The sequence below is a fragment of the Pseudoliparis swirei genome, chromosome 18, assembly GCF_029220125.1.
Source record: "Pseudoliparis swirei isolate HS2019 ecotype Mariana Trench chromosome 18, NWPU_hadal_v1, whole genome shotgun sequence".
Classification (NCBI taxonomy): domain Eukaryota; kingdom Metazoa; phylum Chordata; class Actinopteri; order Perciformes; family Liparidae; genus Pseudoliparis; species Pseudoliparis swirei.
In genome coordinates, this window is record NC_079405.1 from 25,309,162 (window position 1) to 25,322,960 (window position 13,799).

General features: G+C 42.1%; 1 protein-coding gene across 1 annotated transcript; it reads right to left on the reverse strand.

The window, feature by feature from the left end:
• Window positions 1-6,479: 6,479 nt before the first annotated feature.
• camkvb (CaM kinase-like vesicle-associated b) lies at window positions 6,480-13,462 on the reverse strand. The gene is made up of 10 exons (XM_056437903.1): window positions 13,368-13,462; window positions 12,988-13,119; window positions 10,920-10,994; window positions 9,957-10,095; window positions 8,684-8,804; window positions 8,510-8,585; window positions 8,260-8,396; window positions 8,026-8,104; window positions 7,050-7,137; window positions 6,480-6,887 (listed from the first exon to the last, which is right to left on the reverse strand). Exons 1-10 carry the CDS (start codon window positions 13,460-13,462, stop codon window positions 6,480-6,482), a joined length of 1,350 nt encoding a protein of 449 aa, XP_056293878.1.
• Between the last annotated feature and the right edge of the window lie 337 nt (window positions 13,463-13,799).

The window sequence follows — 13,799 nt, forward strand, 5'->3', positions numbered from 1 at the left end:
TATGTATGCACATTTGTATAAAATATAACACATTGCATTTGTATTTGTAATGAAGCTCTTGGAAAGTAAAAGGTAGAGTAAAGGAAAAGATGTGTTCTTATTTGACCTCTACGACTAATAGGTATTGATTATGCAAGTTCCTAATCCGCAATCAGATAATATATTCAGAGGAAGCTTGATCACTACTTAAAGGTTCATTAACTCAGATTATAAGAGGTCACTAGCGCTAGGTAATCAGCCGATAGCTGCAGGAGATTCAAATCAATACTAATTACTCAACAGGTTGACCAGAGGCAGAAATTCAACCTTTGAAAAATGACAATAAACACCAAATGTTTCCTTTAAAAGAAAAAAGTTGTTAAAAAGAAATGCTACTAACAAAACAAATAACGCTGTTTTGTCAGGATCATTTCTTTTTGACAACGTTTTTGTTTTGTTTTTTTAAAGGATACATTGTGTGTTCATTGTAATTATGAGTATTATGATGTATGCTGCCTTTGTTAGACATGATAAGCCTCTTATATACAGTATATCTATTATATATATATATATATATATATATACAGTATATATATATATACTATTTTTATTAAGTCTACCATTAATTGAGACAAATGGGGTTTTAATCAGGATAAAGAAAAGATCATTGATTATTATTAACGAATGCCACGTGATGATAAAGTCTTGGACTCTCGAGGGGCGATTACTCCCCCCGACCCCCCTAAACCATGATGTCATACATCACATCATGGTTTACACAACTGGGCCACTTGAATAGGACAAAGCCATCATTTCATGTTGGGTTTCAAATGGGCGTCGCCGGTGGCGGACTGGGGGGGGGGGGGGGCAGTGAGACTCAGACGTCTGGCACACGGCCATGGAACTGGTTCACAGGAGTCCTTCTGAAAACTTGGCCCCCTGCTTAAATGCCAGACTCCTTTGAAAAGACGTGACGAGCTGACTTTAATTTCATCAAACAGGCTGAGCTCATAATTAATAACGTGGCTGTAGAGATTATCATACTGTCTGACTCTCTGGTGCAGTAACTATACACAAGATGAGACTCTGGGGAAAGTGATGAAAGCAACATCACTGCACTCTGTAGCTGCTTCGCAATCACAACAGTTCTGCTCACAGCTGCAGTACACGTTACCCACCAGCAGATGGCAGGATGCAACAGTGTCCACTGCACTGTTCCTTCTACAAGCTCAATACACAGGGCCAGAGTAAATACGTATTATTCATAGTAGAAGTACTCCCGTGACTGATGAGATTAGTCATTTATTACATTCACACTGATGCAACATTGTGTTAAGTTATATTATTCTTTGTATTCTTACTTCTTAACTAACTCACAGTTTAGTTTAGAGCCTTTGTAGGTAGGGGGTCCAACCTAAGGGGTCCAGCCCCCAAATGGTCACAAAATACATTTTGTCATGAGATGATTTTGGTCATTATAATAATAATTTAGGTAATAATTTTACCTTTTTGGGCCTGGAACCGTTATATGAAAAATAAACCATTAGATAACTTTAGAGGGGAAATGTCTCACTGGAGGAACTGCAGACAAGTAACAGACGTCTGAAACACGCTGTCAATAACTTTTTAAAACTTAATTCAGCCTCATAACACAGAACGTGATTACTGTGGGCTTATTATGCTATTCATGCTTTTGGATATTTTTTATTATTATTTATTTAGATTTTTATCAATATCATGGACGCTTTGTTCTACACAGCCACTGATATTGACATTAACTCCAGTTTATTTCCTCTGCTGGACTTCCGTGGCACACAGAAGTCCCGAGACAGAAACCCGATTAGGGGAGCTGTGATTGATTGTTTTATTAATCCCTACTTTGCCAATGAATCGATGCTCCACACCGCACTCATTCATCACTAGCACAAATTCATGGGCGTATCAGTTTGAATGCGACGCCTGATAGCTAAGATGGAAACATCAATATTAGAGTGCAGGAAACACTTATCGCAACCTGTGAAGTCGAGCATTTATGTATCGATTTCGCAAAAACAGAACTCAACGAGCACCGAATAGCGTAGCTACGATTTGAGTTTACCGAGTATATAAGTTTGAGGATTTTATATTTTGTTGAAATGCTCTTTCCCTTCCGCCGAGGACACACACACTCCCATCAAGTACAGACTTTCATCTCTAGAAACAGGAAGCGCTGACACTCCTCCCAGCCAACCATTCTTAATGAAGTCATCCAACGACACGGAGGCACAGTCAGGATCCCCCTGAGCCCCCAATGAGCGCACGCATGGCTGCGTATCTTTGTACAACGGGCGTGAAGAAGACACCATCTCCCCAGAGGAAGCCTACTCGAACCCTCAGAGGGCCTAGAAAGTGAGCGCTCGGCGTAATTATTCAGACGAAGATGCGATTCAAGTATCTCGGAAAGTGTCACCAAACGGCACTGCTGGGATTTTTTTTTTTCACACCCGAACCCGAGTTCACACCCCACTCGGGATGGCTGCTAACGCGTAATTGAGAGTGTGTAACACAGATGCTCCTCCCCCGAGAAAGCGAGGCGACGCGGGCTGCTTCCCACATCGCCTCCAGACGATCCTGCAGATCCGATGGAGCCATCTTCTTTAAAAAAAAAATATGAAAAAAGGGCCGTACAAGCACCCGAATGACGAGGACTGCCGACGAATAAACAGATGAAATAGAATTTTTATTTTTTAACCATCAAAAGTCATCAACTCAGTGAAAGGAGTACAGTACAGAGAGCTCACAAATGCAAGACGGGACCTACAGGTGACCGCCGGCCCTGGCAAACATCACATCTACAAATACACCTGTCAGACATGGAATATTAAATACAGTGAGGAATGTGTGTGTGTGTGGGTGTGGGGGGCATTGCTTTAAACCGTGTGACAGGATTTATTTGCCATCTAAACAAAGAAAACAGACGACATGAAATAATCTATTCAGACAAAAATCTCTGATATTCCTCAGAGTAATCCTCTATACTTATAATCTAAATATATATATATGTATATATATTAAACAATGTAAGAAATTATGTTGTGTTATATTCTGAATGATTGGCCTGTCTACCAATCTACCTAAGCACAAATAAAAAAAGGAGATACATGTATGAAAAAGAAATGACAATAAAGTCACAATTTAAATTCTACAGATTATAAATGTGAACAGTTTTTTTCCAGAGGCCCTTTCGAATTCTTTTTTCTTTATTTAAAATGCACTTTTTCATATAAATTCACAAATGTTGACGGTTGACAACAGAGTGGGCGGAGTCAGACAAAGTGGCCTTGACATATTTTACTTTGATTATGTCATCGGATCATTGACAACCGGGCTGCTTGTGTGACCAGGGAGTGAAACACATGGTCACTCCCAAACTCGTTAAATATCGACGCTCGGTCCTCGGCCCTGTGAGCTCTAGGTTCCCTTCTAGGACCTCTCAGTTGTTGCTCTGCATGTTTGTTTGTTTCAAAATAAAGTCTGCGGTCACAGAAAACATCTGATACGCACAGTGTCCTTTCAAAATAAACCTCCGACAAGGCTTCACATGGTTTCTAGTTTTACTCGGTTACGTTTCTTTCTTTCTATCAAAAGTAGATGGTTTAGCTTTGAAGTATATTGTGGTTTTGGGTTCAAATAAGTAGATTTGTTATGTCAAATATGTGAGTCACGGGACAAAAGTAAGGTCAAATATGTCAGTGTTCACAGGACAGCGACGGCAGTCTCTCGGGTGAAAGATCTTTCTGTTGGACACATTGTCCACCACTCTACATTGGAGTGGGTTGAAAGCCTGTTGGGTCCCATACAGACACTGAGGGGGGCCTCGCTGCACTGTTATCGGACCCCGAGGGGCTCGGACCACGTCAGTATTTGACGAGTTCTCACAATCACATGACAGCCACCATGTGTTAGTTTAAGGGACTTCACCTCAAAATCGAAAAAAATACATATTTTTCCTCTTCCCCGTCGTGCTCTTTGAACTGCTCCCAAATTAGATTATTTTGAGAATCAGATTAATATTTCTAAAAAGAGACATTGCTGTTGCTGAGCTCTGAGCACCACCAGCCGATGTAGTGAAGAGAAGACGGACGTCTCTACAGGCGATATCTCCCAAACTATAGGCAACTCACACCGAAACAATCTGCGTTGATAAATAGCCCTCCAGGGAGGAGGCACAATATGTATTTTTGATTTCGGGGTGAACCGTCCCTTTAAAAAGGGCCCTGTTGGGTCAAGGACTATAGACTTCTACTGACAGGTACATGGACTTTATCGAGAGGACACCAGGAATCACAGTTTCTGCAGCCGTTCGTATATATTGCTCAATTACCTCTAGAGTGATGACAGAGAACTGAAGCTCCTTATTAATGCTTGAGAGGGCCAAGTGGGCACAAGAAAAGGAAAGTCTGTTATTACTGTTCATCAAGTACAAGGAAAACATTCTATCAAATACATACATGACTGAAAGTTGAAAAACGACAACAAAAAGAAAAAAGAGATATGGCAATACAAATATAAATAAACTAGAATGGGCACTGTTCAGAAATACGTATCACAAGATTGGGCATTGAATTATGAACATTTTGGCATTAGTTGCACAATTGGACAAAAATGGTCTATGGTAAAAAGAGTTTGACCTTTCCAAGACCTTGACCTTTGACCCGATTGATCCCAAAATCTAATCAAATGGTCCCCGGATAATAACCAATCATCCCACCAAATTTTCATGCGGTACAGTTCAATACTTTTGAGTTCTAAGACATATTTGACCTGTTCATGACCTTTGACCTTGACCTAACACAATATAAGTTAACTGAGATCTAGCCCGGATAATAAACAATCATCCCACCAAATTTCAAGCGATTCGGTTAAAACTTTTTGAGTTCTGCGAAAATTTTGACCTGTTCATGACCTTTGACCTTTGACCCGATCGATCCCAAAATCTAATCAACTGTCCCCCATAAAAAAAACAATCATCCCACCAAATTTCATGCGTTTCAAATACTTTTTTTTTGAGATTTTTGAATAACAACAAAACCAAATAAATAAAACATAAACCCGATCAAAATCTAAATCACCTACTCCATTTTCATAATAAATATAATCCCAATTAATTTCATGTCATTCTTTTATATATTTTTTTTTTATCTTTAATAGATTTTATAATAAATATGATAAATAAATACAAAAAAGATCAAAATCAAATCTAATTGTCTGGCATAATAATAATATAATATACAATCCCAAAAATCATAATAATAAGATATAATATTTTTATATTTTATAATAATATATATAATAGCAAAGAACAAAAAGTCAAAAAAAAAAAATAAAAGAAGAAAAAACAAAATACGCTTTCTTTGTGATGAATAAAGACGTCATGAAGTTTCTCGAAATGAAAAGCTACAAATGAACTTGGATGCATTGAGCTCACATGTAACGAACACTGTTTTTTTTTCTTTTCTTTTTTCTTCATATAACTTTCATTGACAGCGGGGGGGTTGCTAAAGGAACAGTCGCAATAGACAGCATGATGTAAAGTGTGCTTTAAAAAAAAAAAAGCCCCGTTGGCCTCGGCGCGGCGAAGGTTCTGCGGTGAGACGGGAGCTCGGCGGCAGCTCGTCTTCATCCACCGCGTGGTCAGGAATGTAAAATGAACAGCACAAAAAAGTGACAATGCATGCTGTTTTGGCTACTTCTACAAAGGTCTCTATGTACAGGATCTTTACACTTACAGCTATGAGGTTCTCTCCTGAGCAGGAAGTTAGCAAAGGAAACATAGTGTGTGCGTGTGTGTGTGTGTGTGTGTGTGTACTATGTGTGAAGCTGCCGAGTTCAAAATGCAGTGCGGGGCACACATAACTCCCAGCCGCCGATCGCAGTCGTCGTTCAACGTGCAACGACTGGTTGGAGTCGACGAGAACGATTAAGAAGAAGATAACAATGGCGCCCCCTTGTGACAGCAACACGTGATGTTCTCCGTGTGTGAGGAGCAGAAACATTTCAGAAGCAATATCTTTCCACTGATTCTAAACAACAAATGATGTGACGGCAAAGACCGGCAGGGAGAAGTTCCCCAAGGTGGCTCGTTAAACGGGAATCAAAGCTCAAATATGGGCTCCTGCGTTCTCTTATCGCTAAGAGGAGAATAAGAAACATCAACATCTGTTTGCCCCCTAAAACTCAAGCGTGCGGAGACGGACGAGATTAATGCGATCGGATTAAAACACCGCAAGGGTCAGTGAAAAAAGACACACTGCGGGGTTGAAAAGTGAGGGGGGGGGAGGAGGAGGAGGAAGCACACGGCCTCCATGAGATGAAACTAACGCTGCAAGTGAGAGGGAAGTGGAGTCAGTGTCACCATGCTTGCAGCTAATGTGTGCGGGGGGGGGGGGAAGAGCAGAGGTCACAAAGGGAGGAGTTTGGGGAAGGGGGGGGGGTGGCTGGGGAATGAGAGGAGCGGGGGTCTAACCCTGCTCCTCCCCGGCCTCGGCGGCCGAAGCCTCCCCATTGCACCGCGTCGTGGGCTCGGCCTCCTGCGGCGGCGGCGCTGGACTCGGTTGCTGTGGCTCCGCGGGGGAGGCGGCGCCGGTCGCCTCGGCGCCGGCCACCTCGGCGCCAGCCTCCGGTGCCGGGTTGCTTATCTCCGCCACGGCAGCAGCAGCAGCAGGGAGCTCTGTGACGGTAGCGGGAGCCGGCGGGGCCGCGAGGGCCGCGGGGGCCGCGGCGTCCTCGGCGGCGGCGGGGTCGGTGGCAGCAGGCGGAGCCGCGGCATCCGCCGGGGCCCCGGCCCCGACCTCGGGGACGGTCGCCTTCGGGTCGCTCTGCTCCGGCGCTCTCAGTCTCTTCATGATGGCGGTGACCCGCACGGCTTTCTGCAAGGAGGAGGGACGACAAGCTCAGACGGGTGCTGTGACCCGAGAACACCGACCGCCGCCACACGACACCGCACCGCTGAACGCTCCCTCCGCGTCGGAGGGTCGCGACCTTCTGCGTGAAGGAGACGTCTCCGGGAGAGAGCACGGAGGGAACCGTACCTTCCATTTAGCTTTGGCGAAGTTCTTCTCTATTTGTGCGCACACGTTTTCCTTGATGTTCTTATCTGAAGCTGCACCGCCGGAGATCCTGAGGTACAAAATAGGAAAAAAACAAGGAGTGTGTATCTTTGGATGCTTGGGGCTGCTGCACACAGTATCATTTGGTGTTCACTTTATGGACTGCAAACGTGTGCGGGAACTCTTTCAGCCTTTAAGGATTATTATTGATTTTTGTTGTCAGCTTGAGTCTTCTTCTCTTAGTTTGTGTGCCTGTGTTCAAAATGTATACTTAACTGGAAGTGCCTCTATCAGATAGAGCTAAAATAAGATTAATAGATGTGTTCTTGACATAATAATATGAAAACTCAGCTAACGGGTCCATTTGAACGGCCTCAAAACTCGGCTAACGATCGCATTTGAAGGACCTCAAAACTCAGACAAGACATTGTGCACAACGAGGAGTCCCTATATGAGAAAAGGGTTTTTCTTTTTGTCTATACTGGAATTCCTTATTGTGGTTACACTGATGCCACAGCTGTGTGTCCGTTCAATGTCAGGAATAGTAATCAGAAAAAAATGTCAACCTGCTGCTGGCACTAAAATAAAAGTCCTTGAATCACCAAAGTCACTAGAATACATTGTCTGTGAACCATGAACCTCTCTGCGATATTTTGTGCCAATCCATCCAATATTTGTTTAAAAAATTCCATCTCCGGAGCCACGCTACTCATGAGGGGAGCAGCTTTGGCTTATCGTTTAATAAAGTATAAATATTGATATATTGTGGTAATTTGCCGGCTAGATAAATGCTGAATACTCATTAAGAAGAGAGATTAGACTTTTTAAAGGCCTTTTTTCTTCTCAAAGCGAATTTTTAAGGGACAAAGGAGAAAGAAATCACATCACATGAACACCTGTCTTAACACACTCTGGATTAAATGGTCTGCACAGTATACATCGAAGCTCTGCCGCCTACCACTCATGGTTTATAGCCTCCTGGGCTGACAGTCTCAGGTCTTGATCCACCTCCATCAGGCGAGCAACCAGACTCTTAGCTGTCGGAGACAAAGAAATCACACAGAAGCGTCTCAACAAAAAAAACAAAAAAGGGGGTTTGATCTCCTGATGGACTCGACGATCACAAAAGGAGAATTTGACATGTTTACCCGGCGAGCCGTCACAGCGTTTCCAACTTTATCCTGGAAAGTACCTGAATCTGAGATGTCGTCCCAGTACGGAGAGTCAAACTCGTAATCTCCTGCCAGGATCTTTCGGAACAAGTTCTTGTCGTGGTTTTCGAAATCGTCGTCGTCAGCCTCGTCGTAGAAAGGAGGGTTGCCCGACAGTCTGAGGTTGAACAACAAAAACGACACACACAAAAACATCTATATACCATAGAAGAAGCATACTGTGTAATGTCTGACTTTAAAAGAGGTGTCGAGCTTCTAGACGTGACTTACAGTATGTACATGATGACGCCCGTAGCCCAGCAGTCCACCGGCCTGCCGTATCGCTGCCTGCCAACCACCTCTGGAGCTGCAACCCGAGTACAAACATCATCAAGCGCTCTGCGAGCGGAGAAGCCACGTCGCATTCTCCACAACGTCTTCGGATCTGCTACTCTGCGCCCTCACCCAGGTACTCCGGCGTCCCACAGGGGTCTTTGATGAGTCCGTTCCCCAGCTTGGCGAGATGGAAGTCGCTGATGACGATTTTAGAGTGCTTCAGGCGATTGTAGTAAACCAAGTTCTCCAACTATAAAATGAAAAAGGAGATAGCACATTCCAATGAAAGAAGGTTAGGATGCGATTGTAATTGAGGTCTTTCATTGTCACTAGTCAACGTCTAAGAGGTTGACTTTCAAGATTCAAGGTTTTATTTCCCATTTGTGCCTCGACCAATAGTCCAGTCCGAGTCAACAGTTTAGAAATAACACTATAATAAGAAAGAAAAACTACAAAGTATAAAAGAAAACACTATGCAGAGGGTGGTAATATGTACAAGAACAAGAAAGGTGCTGGTACGTACAGTTTTAAATTTCAGATAGTAATAATATGTCACATATTGCACATGATACGTGTAGTGAGGTAGTGTTGGGTTATTTCCCGTATTTCAATAGTTTTTAGTTTTGCCATCAGTTAATAATAAATATTTTTTTTAAAGAACTGTGACTGTGAGCATCTAAAAGTTTATTAAGTGCGGATTTTTAAAAAATAAAAATGAAAAAAAGGGACATTCAGTTTAATTTGGTTTTTTTATTATGATTGGACTCAAGCTAAACGTCTCCACCGGGTTTGACGTATTTTCCACATAAGACGTGTATTGATTTCCATCTGAGCTGACAGTCCCATACAGCAGGATTTAAGAGGAAGCGAGGGGCAGAAGCTTATTCAGGTTTTCCCCATGAATAGTAATCATATTGCCACCACCTTTTTTCTCTATCGCTCAATAGAGCCTTGAATCGAGCTCACTTTTGGTATTTTACATTTGTACACGTTTCAAATCTATATGGATATCCTCTTTTATAATAAAAATCTTAAAATCTCCACCGCGGTGGAGGATGCAATGAAAGTGGAATTAAAAATTGCTGATGCCCCGCCCACTCCTCTTTTCTACCTCCATCTGCCTGATGGATCATGGAGGTCTGGATCGTGGTCCATGCCTACAACCAACTATTCATACACTCTGTCATATTCATTGAATGTGTTGTAACTCTCTAACGTTTCCTTCTGGTCACATGACATATATCACTTCTGTCCATCCTGGAGAGGGATCCTCGTCTGTTGCTCTCCTGAAGGTTTCTTCCCTTTCTTTACTTGTGAAATGTTTTTTTCTATTTCTTGGGAGTTTTTCCTGATCCGATGTGAGGTCAAAGGTCAGGGATGTCGTATGTGTACAGATTGTTACCTTGAGGTTTCTGTGAACGATGTGCAGGGAGTGGAGGTAGGCGACGGCCTCCAGCACCTGGCGCACCACGTTGCTGGTGTCTCGCTCTGAGTAGTAGCCCTGGTCCAGGATCCAGTCGAATACCTCTCTGCCTGTTGCACTGCGGGGGGAAAGGAAGGCCCAGGGATAAATTACACGTCTGTTGTTGAAAGTTATAAATGTTAACTTTCTCTCAGCAGCGGAAACAGTTTTTGACAATATTACGTAACATAAAGTAGGCTTCATACACATGATGACCAATGGGTTTCCAGGACTTTTCCAGGACCTTAAACCAAATTTCCATGACCAAAGATTGTGTGAAATCTCAGGTGTACATATGAAAAAGTGAGAAAATGTATAATTTAAACAATGAGAATTCCAAAGCATACACTATATACCGTGAACATTTACATATGAATATAACAAATGTCCATTACTTTTCTAAAACTTTGGGGAATTTTATTTTTTTTCCAAGGACTTTTCCTGGCCTCGAAATAACCATTTAAAAATGTTATGACTTTTACTTATTGTAAGTCACTTTGGATAAAAGAGTATGCTAAATGACCTATAATGTAATATAATGTAATGTAATAAAGGGAAATGGTTTTAATCACTTCCCCATGTGTGTTTATTTTCATTATTATTAACGAGAATTCCCACGAATCAAGTGGAATATCGTGTGTATATATAGTAATATCTATGGAAATGCATACAAATTCCCCCGAAACACATGCTGGTGAGAATGGAGTAGCTTGGCGAGCAATCGTATCTGAATACCAAATGAGTTCAGAGCTGTTCTCATATCTACGGGGCCTCGGGCTACAACAGCTCATTCCCCCATGTATAATCAATGCATATACAGTTATACAGTCCCCACCCCCACCCCCTCCCCACACACACACACACACACACACCACCACCAGCTTGTCAGACATCTGAACTCACAGTTCAAGGAAGAGGAAGTATTCTTTTTTGGTCTCAAAGACGTCCACCAGCTGCAGAATATTGGGATGCTTCACCCTGAGGAGATGTGTCACCAAGGCAGAGAGAGAGAGAGAGAGAGAGAGAGAAACACAAAGAGAGAGAGAGACAGAGAGAGAGAGAAAAACACAAAGGCGGAGAGAGAGAGAATGAGTTAATGAGTGTTACCAATATAGAAAACATGCACACTTATATTTCAAGAAGAAGAAATCCTCTGCACGAGACTTATGTTTCCTTTTGTAAAAGAAAATGTTCAATTAGCTCGTTACAAATGGATGAAAAAAACATTTAATCTCTCTCCGTCATAAAAGAAAAAAAAACCTCTTGAATATATGACTATTTCTGAGAAATGAACCTCTGCATATACATCTGAGTGAACAATATTTACCTTTGCATTGAAAATGCGGAAGGTTATGTTTTGATCGCCGCGTATTTATTTGTATTAAACCGAATCGCATGAAATTTGGTGGGATGATTGGTTATTATCCGGGGACCATCTGATTAGATTTTGGGATCGATCGGGTCAAAGGTCAAGGTCATGAAAAGGTCAACATCTTCTTGAATCGCATGAAACTTGGTGGGATGTTTGGTTATTATCCGGGGACCATTTGATTAGATTTTGGGATCAATCGGGTCAAAGGTCAAGGTCATGGAAAGGTCAAAATATTCTTTTTACCATAGCACGGTCAATTTTTATCCAATTGGCATGCAACTAATGCCAAAATGTTCATAATTCAATGCCCAATCTTGTGATATGCGAAGGTATGCGCTCTGCCGAGTGCCCATTCTAGTATTTAATGCTTTTAATGGTGGTGCAAAAAAACAATGGGTTGAGAAGAACATTGTCAGTACAGATGATATATATATATATATATATATATATATATGCTGACAATGAACATATATATGAAGATTTAGTGAGGACATCTTTTCTTGTCTATTGCCTATTTTCAAGCATTTTAAATTCAACTCCGCATTTGATGTGTATTCCCAACCTTTGCTGATGTCATCATATTTGATCTCACTGCTGATGAGGCCACGTGAATGAGGAGCGTTGCTGTCATTGTGGCGTCTGAAGGGTAATTTCAGAGGAAAGGGAGGAGTTCATGTTTGGAAGAGGCTTCTCATAAAGAAGTCGCACTTTGTTTTCATCCTGCTCCGCCTGGCTGTCGGCGACAAATTCTTTAATAAGAGCCCGGTTATGCTGATGCGGGTGTTATACCCAGTGTACTTTTACTCCGACATTTCCCTGAAACAGTATCGTTACTGGTTTACTACGGAAAAATAATCATGAGAAATATCGGGACCGCGGTGAACACACCACGCGCACCTGAACGCAGCACCACATTCCCAGTGATGCGAGCGAGGCTACACAGATACTAATCATTTAATGGAAGCTACTCGAAACACCGGGACCAAGATCAACGTCCATTAGCCATATTTGGCGAACTCTTCTCCGTGGCCATATTTGTTTCTTCACCGGATGAAGTGCCTCATTGCGACCGACCGCTACGGACTCAGGATTGGAGTACGATATATCTTTATTATAATTATTTGTATTAATATTATGGTCTGTGAAGCTAGACACCTACCTGCATCACTTCAGCATCGCAGGACTCGCCTTCAGCCCCAGAAGAGCGACACTGAAATCTGTCCATTTTGAAAATCAATTTATATTTTAGTAATTTCATAGTATTCATATCTTGCTAAGTTCATCCTAGCTCATACTCCTTGTTCATGGCGGCCACACACCCAAACAAATAAACTTCATAATTTTTACTTTCAATACTTAAGTACATTTAATATCCGAAAATTACTTTTGATACTTACACTGGTTATACTTGAAAGTGACATTATCACAGAGAGAGTGAGATAAACAAGGTTCTGAGGAATGGCGGGGAAAAAAAGGGAGACGCGCTCTACTTTTCTTATTAAAAGCGAGGCAACGGCATCTGTTTTTTCTTGTGTTTTTCGGGAATCGATAAAAAATGATTCCAGACGACAGAGAACGCGCCCACGATGAATAACTTACATCTTTAGGATGACGATCTCGTTTTTCGCCGCCTTGCGGACCTTCCGTCCATCCTTCTTCACGAACTTTTTACACGTGTACATTTTCACCGTCGTTTTGTCCTTGGCCCTGAATATCTCACAGAACTCCTCCCTGAGGAGAAGAAGAAGAAGAAGAAGAAGAAGTAGAAGAAGAAGAAGAAGAAGAAGAAGAAGAAGAAGAAGAAGAAGAAGAAGTAGAAGAATAAGAAGCAGAAGAAGAAGAAGAAGAAGAAGAAGAAAAGAAAAAGCACATTTCCTTTATGACATATTTCCTTTATACACACACACACACACACACACCGTGAAGGTTTTTCTTTTTTCTCGATACGAGATGACGCATCCAGTTGTGGAGATACTCACGATTTAACGATCTGACCCAGGTCATATTTATCTGTCACTTCCGAAGGATTGTTATAATCCTTCTTTTCCCCGATGGTTAAACAGCCAAACGGCATGACCTGTGAGGGGGGAGGGGAGAGGGGGGGGGGGGGAGAGAGAATAAATTGAATATCTACAATCAAATTATGAGGACCTTCCCCCCTCTCCCCGACACCCCACCTGACTGATCATTTCTCCCCGAATCTGGCCTCACACGGGTGCCATAATATTACAACGGATGATGACTCAGCAGAAAGAGAAGAAGAAGAAGACAAATATATATATATATATATATATGCTGAGAAAGCCTTTCAAGGGTGAGAGCCAAAGAGCCACCAGACTGTAACTGAACCTTCCGTGATCTCGGATGAATTAAGGGGCAGAGCCATAGAGGGATGGAGAGCTTCATTCTAA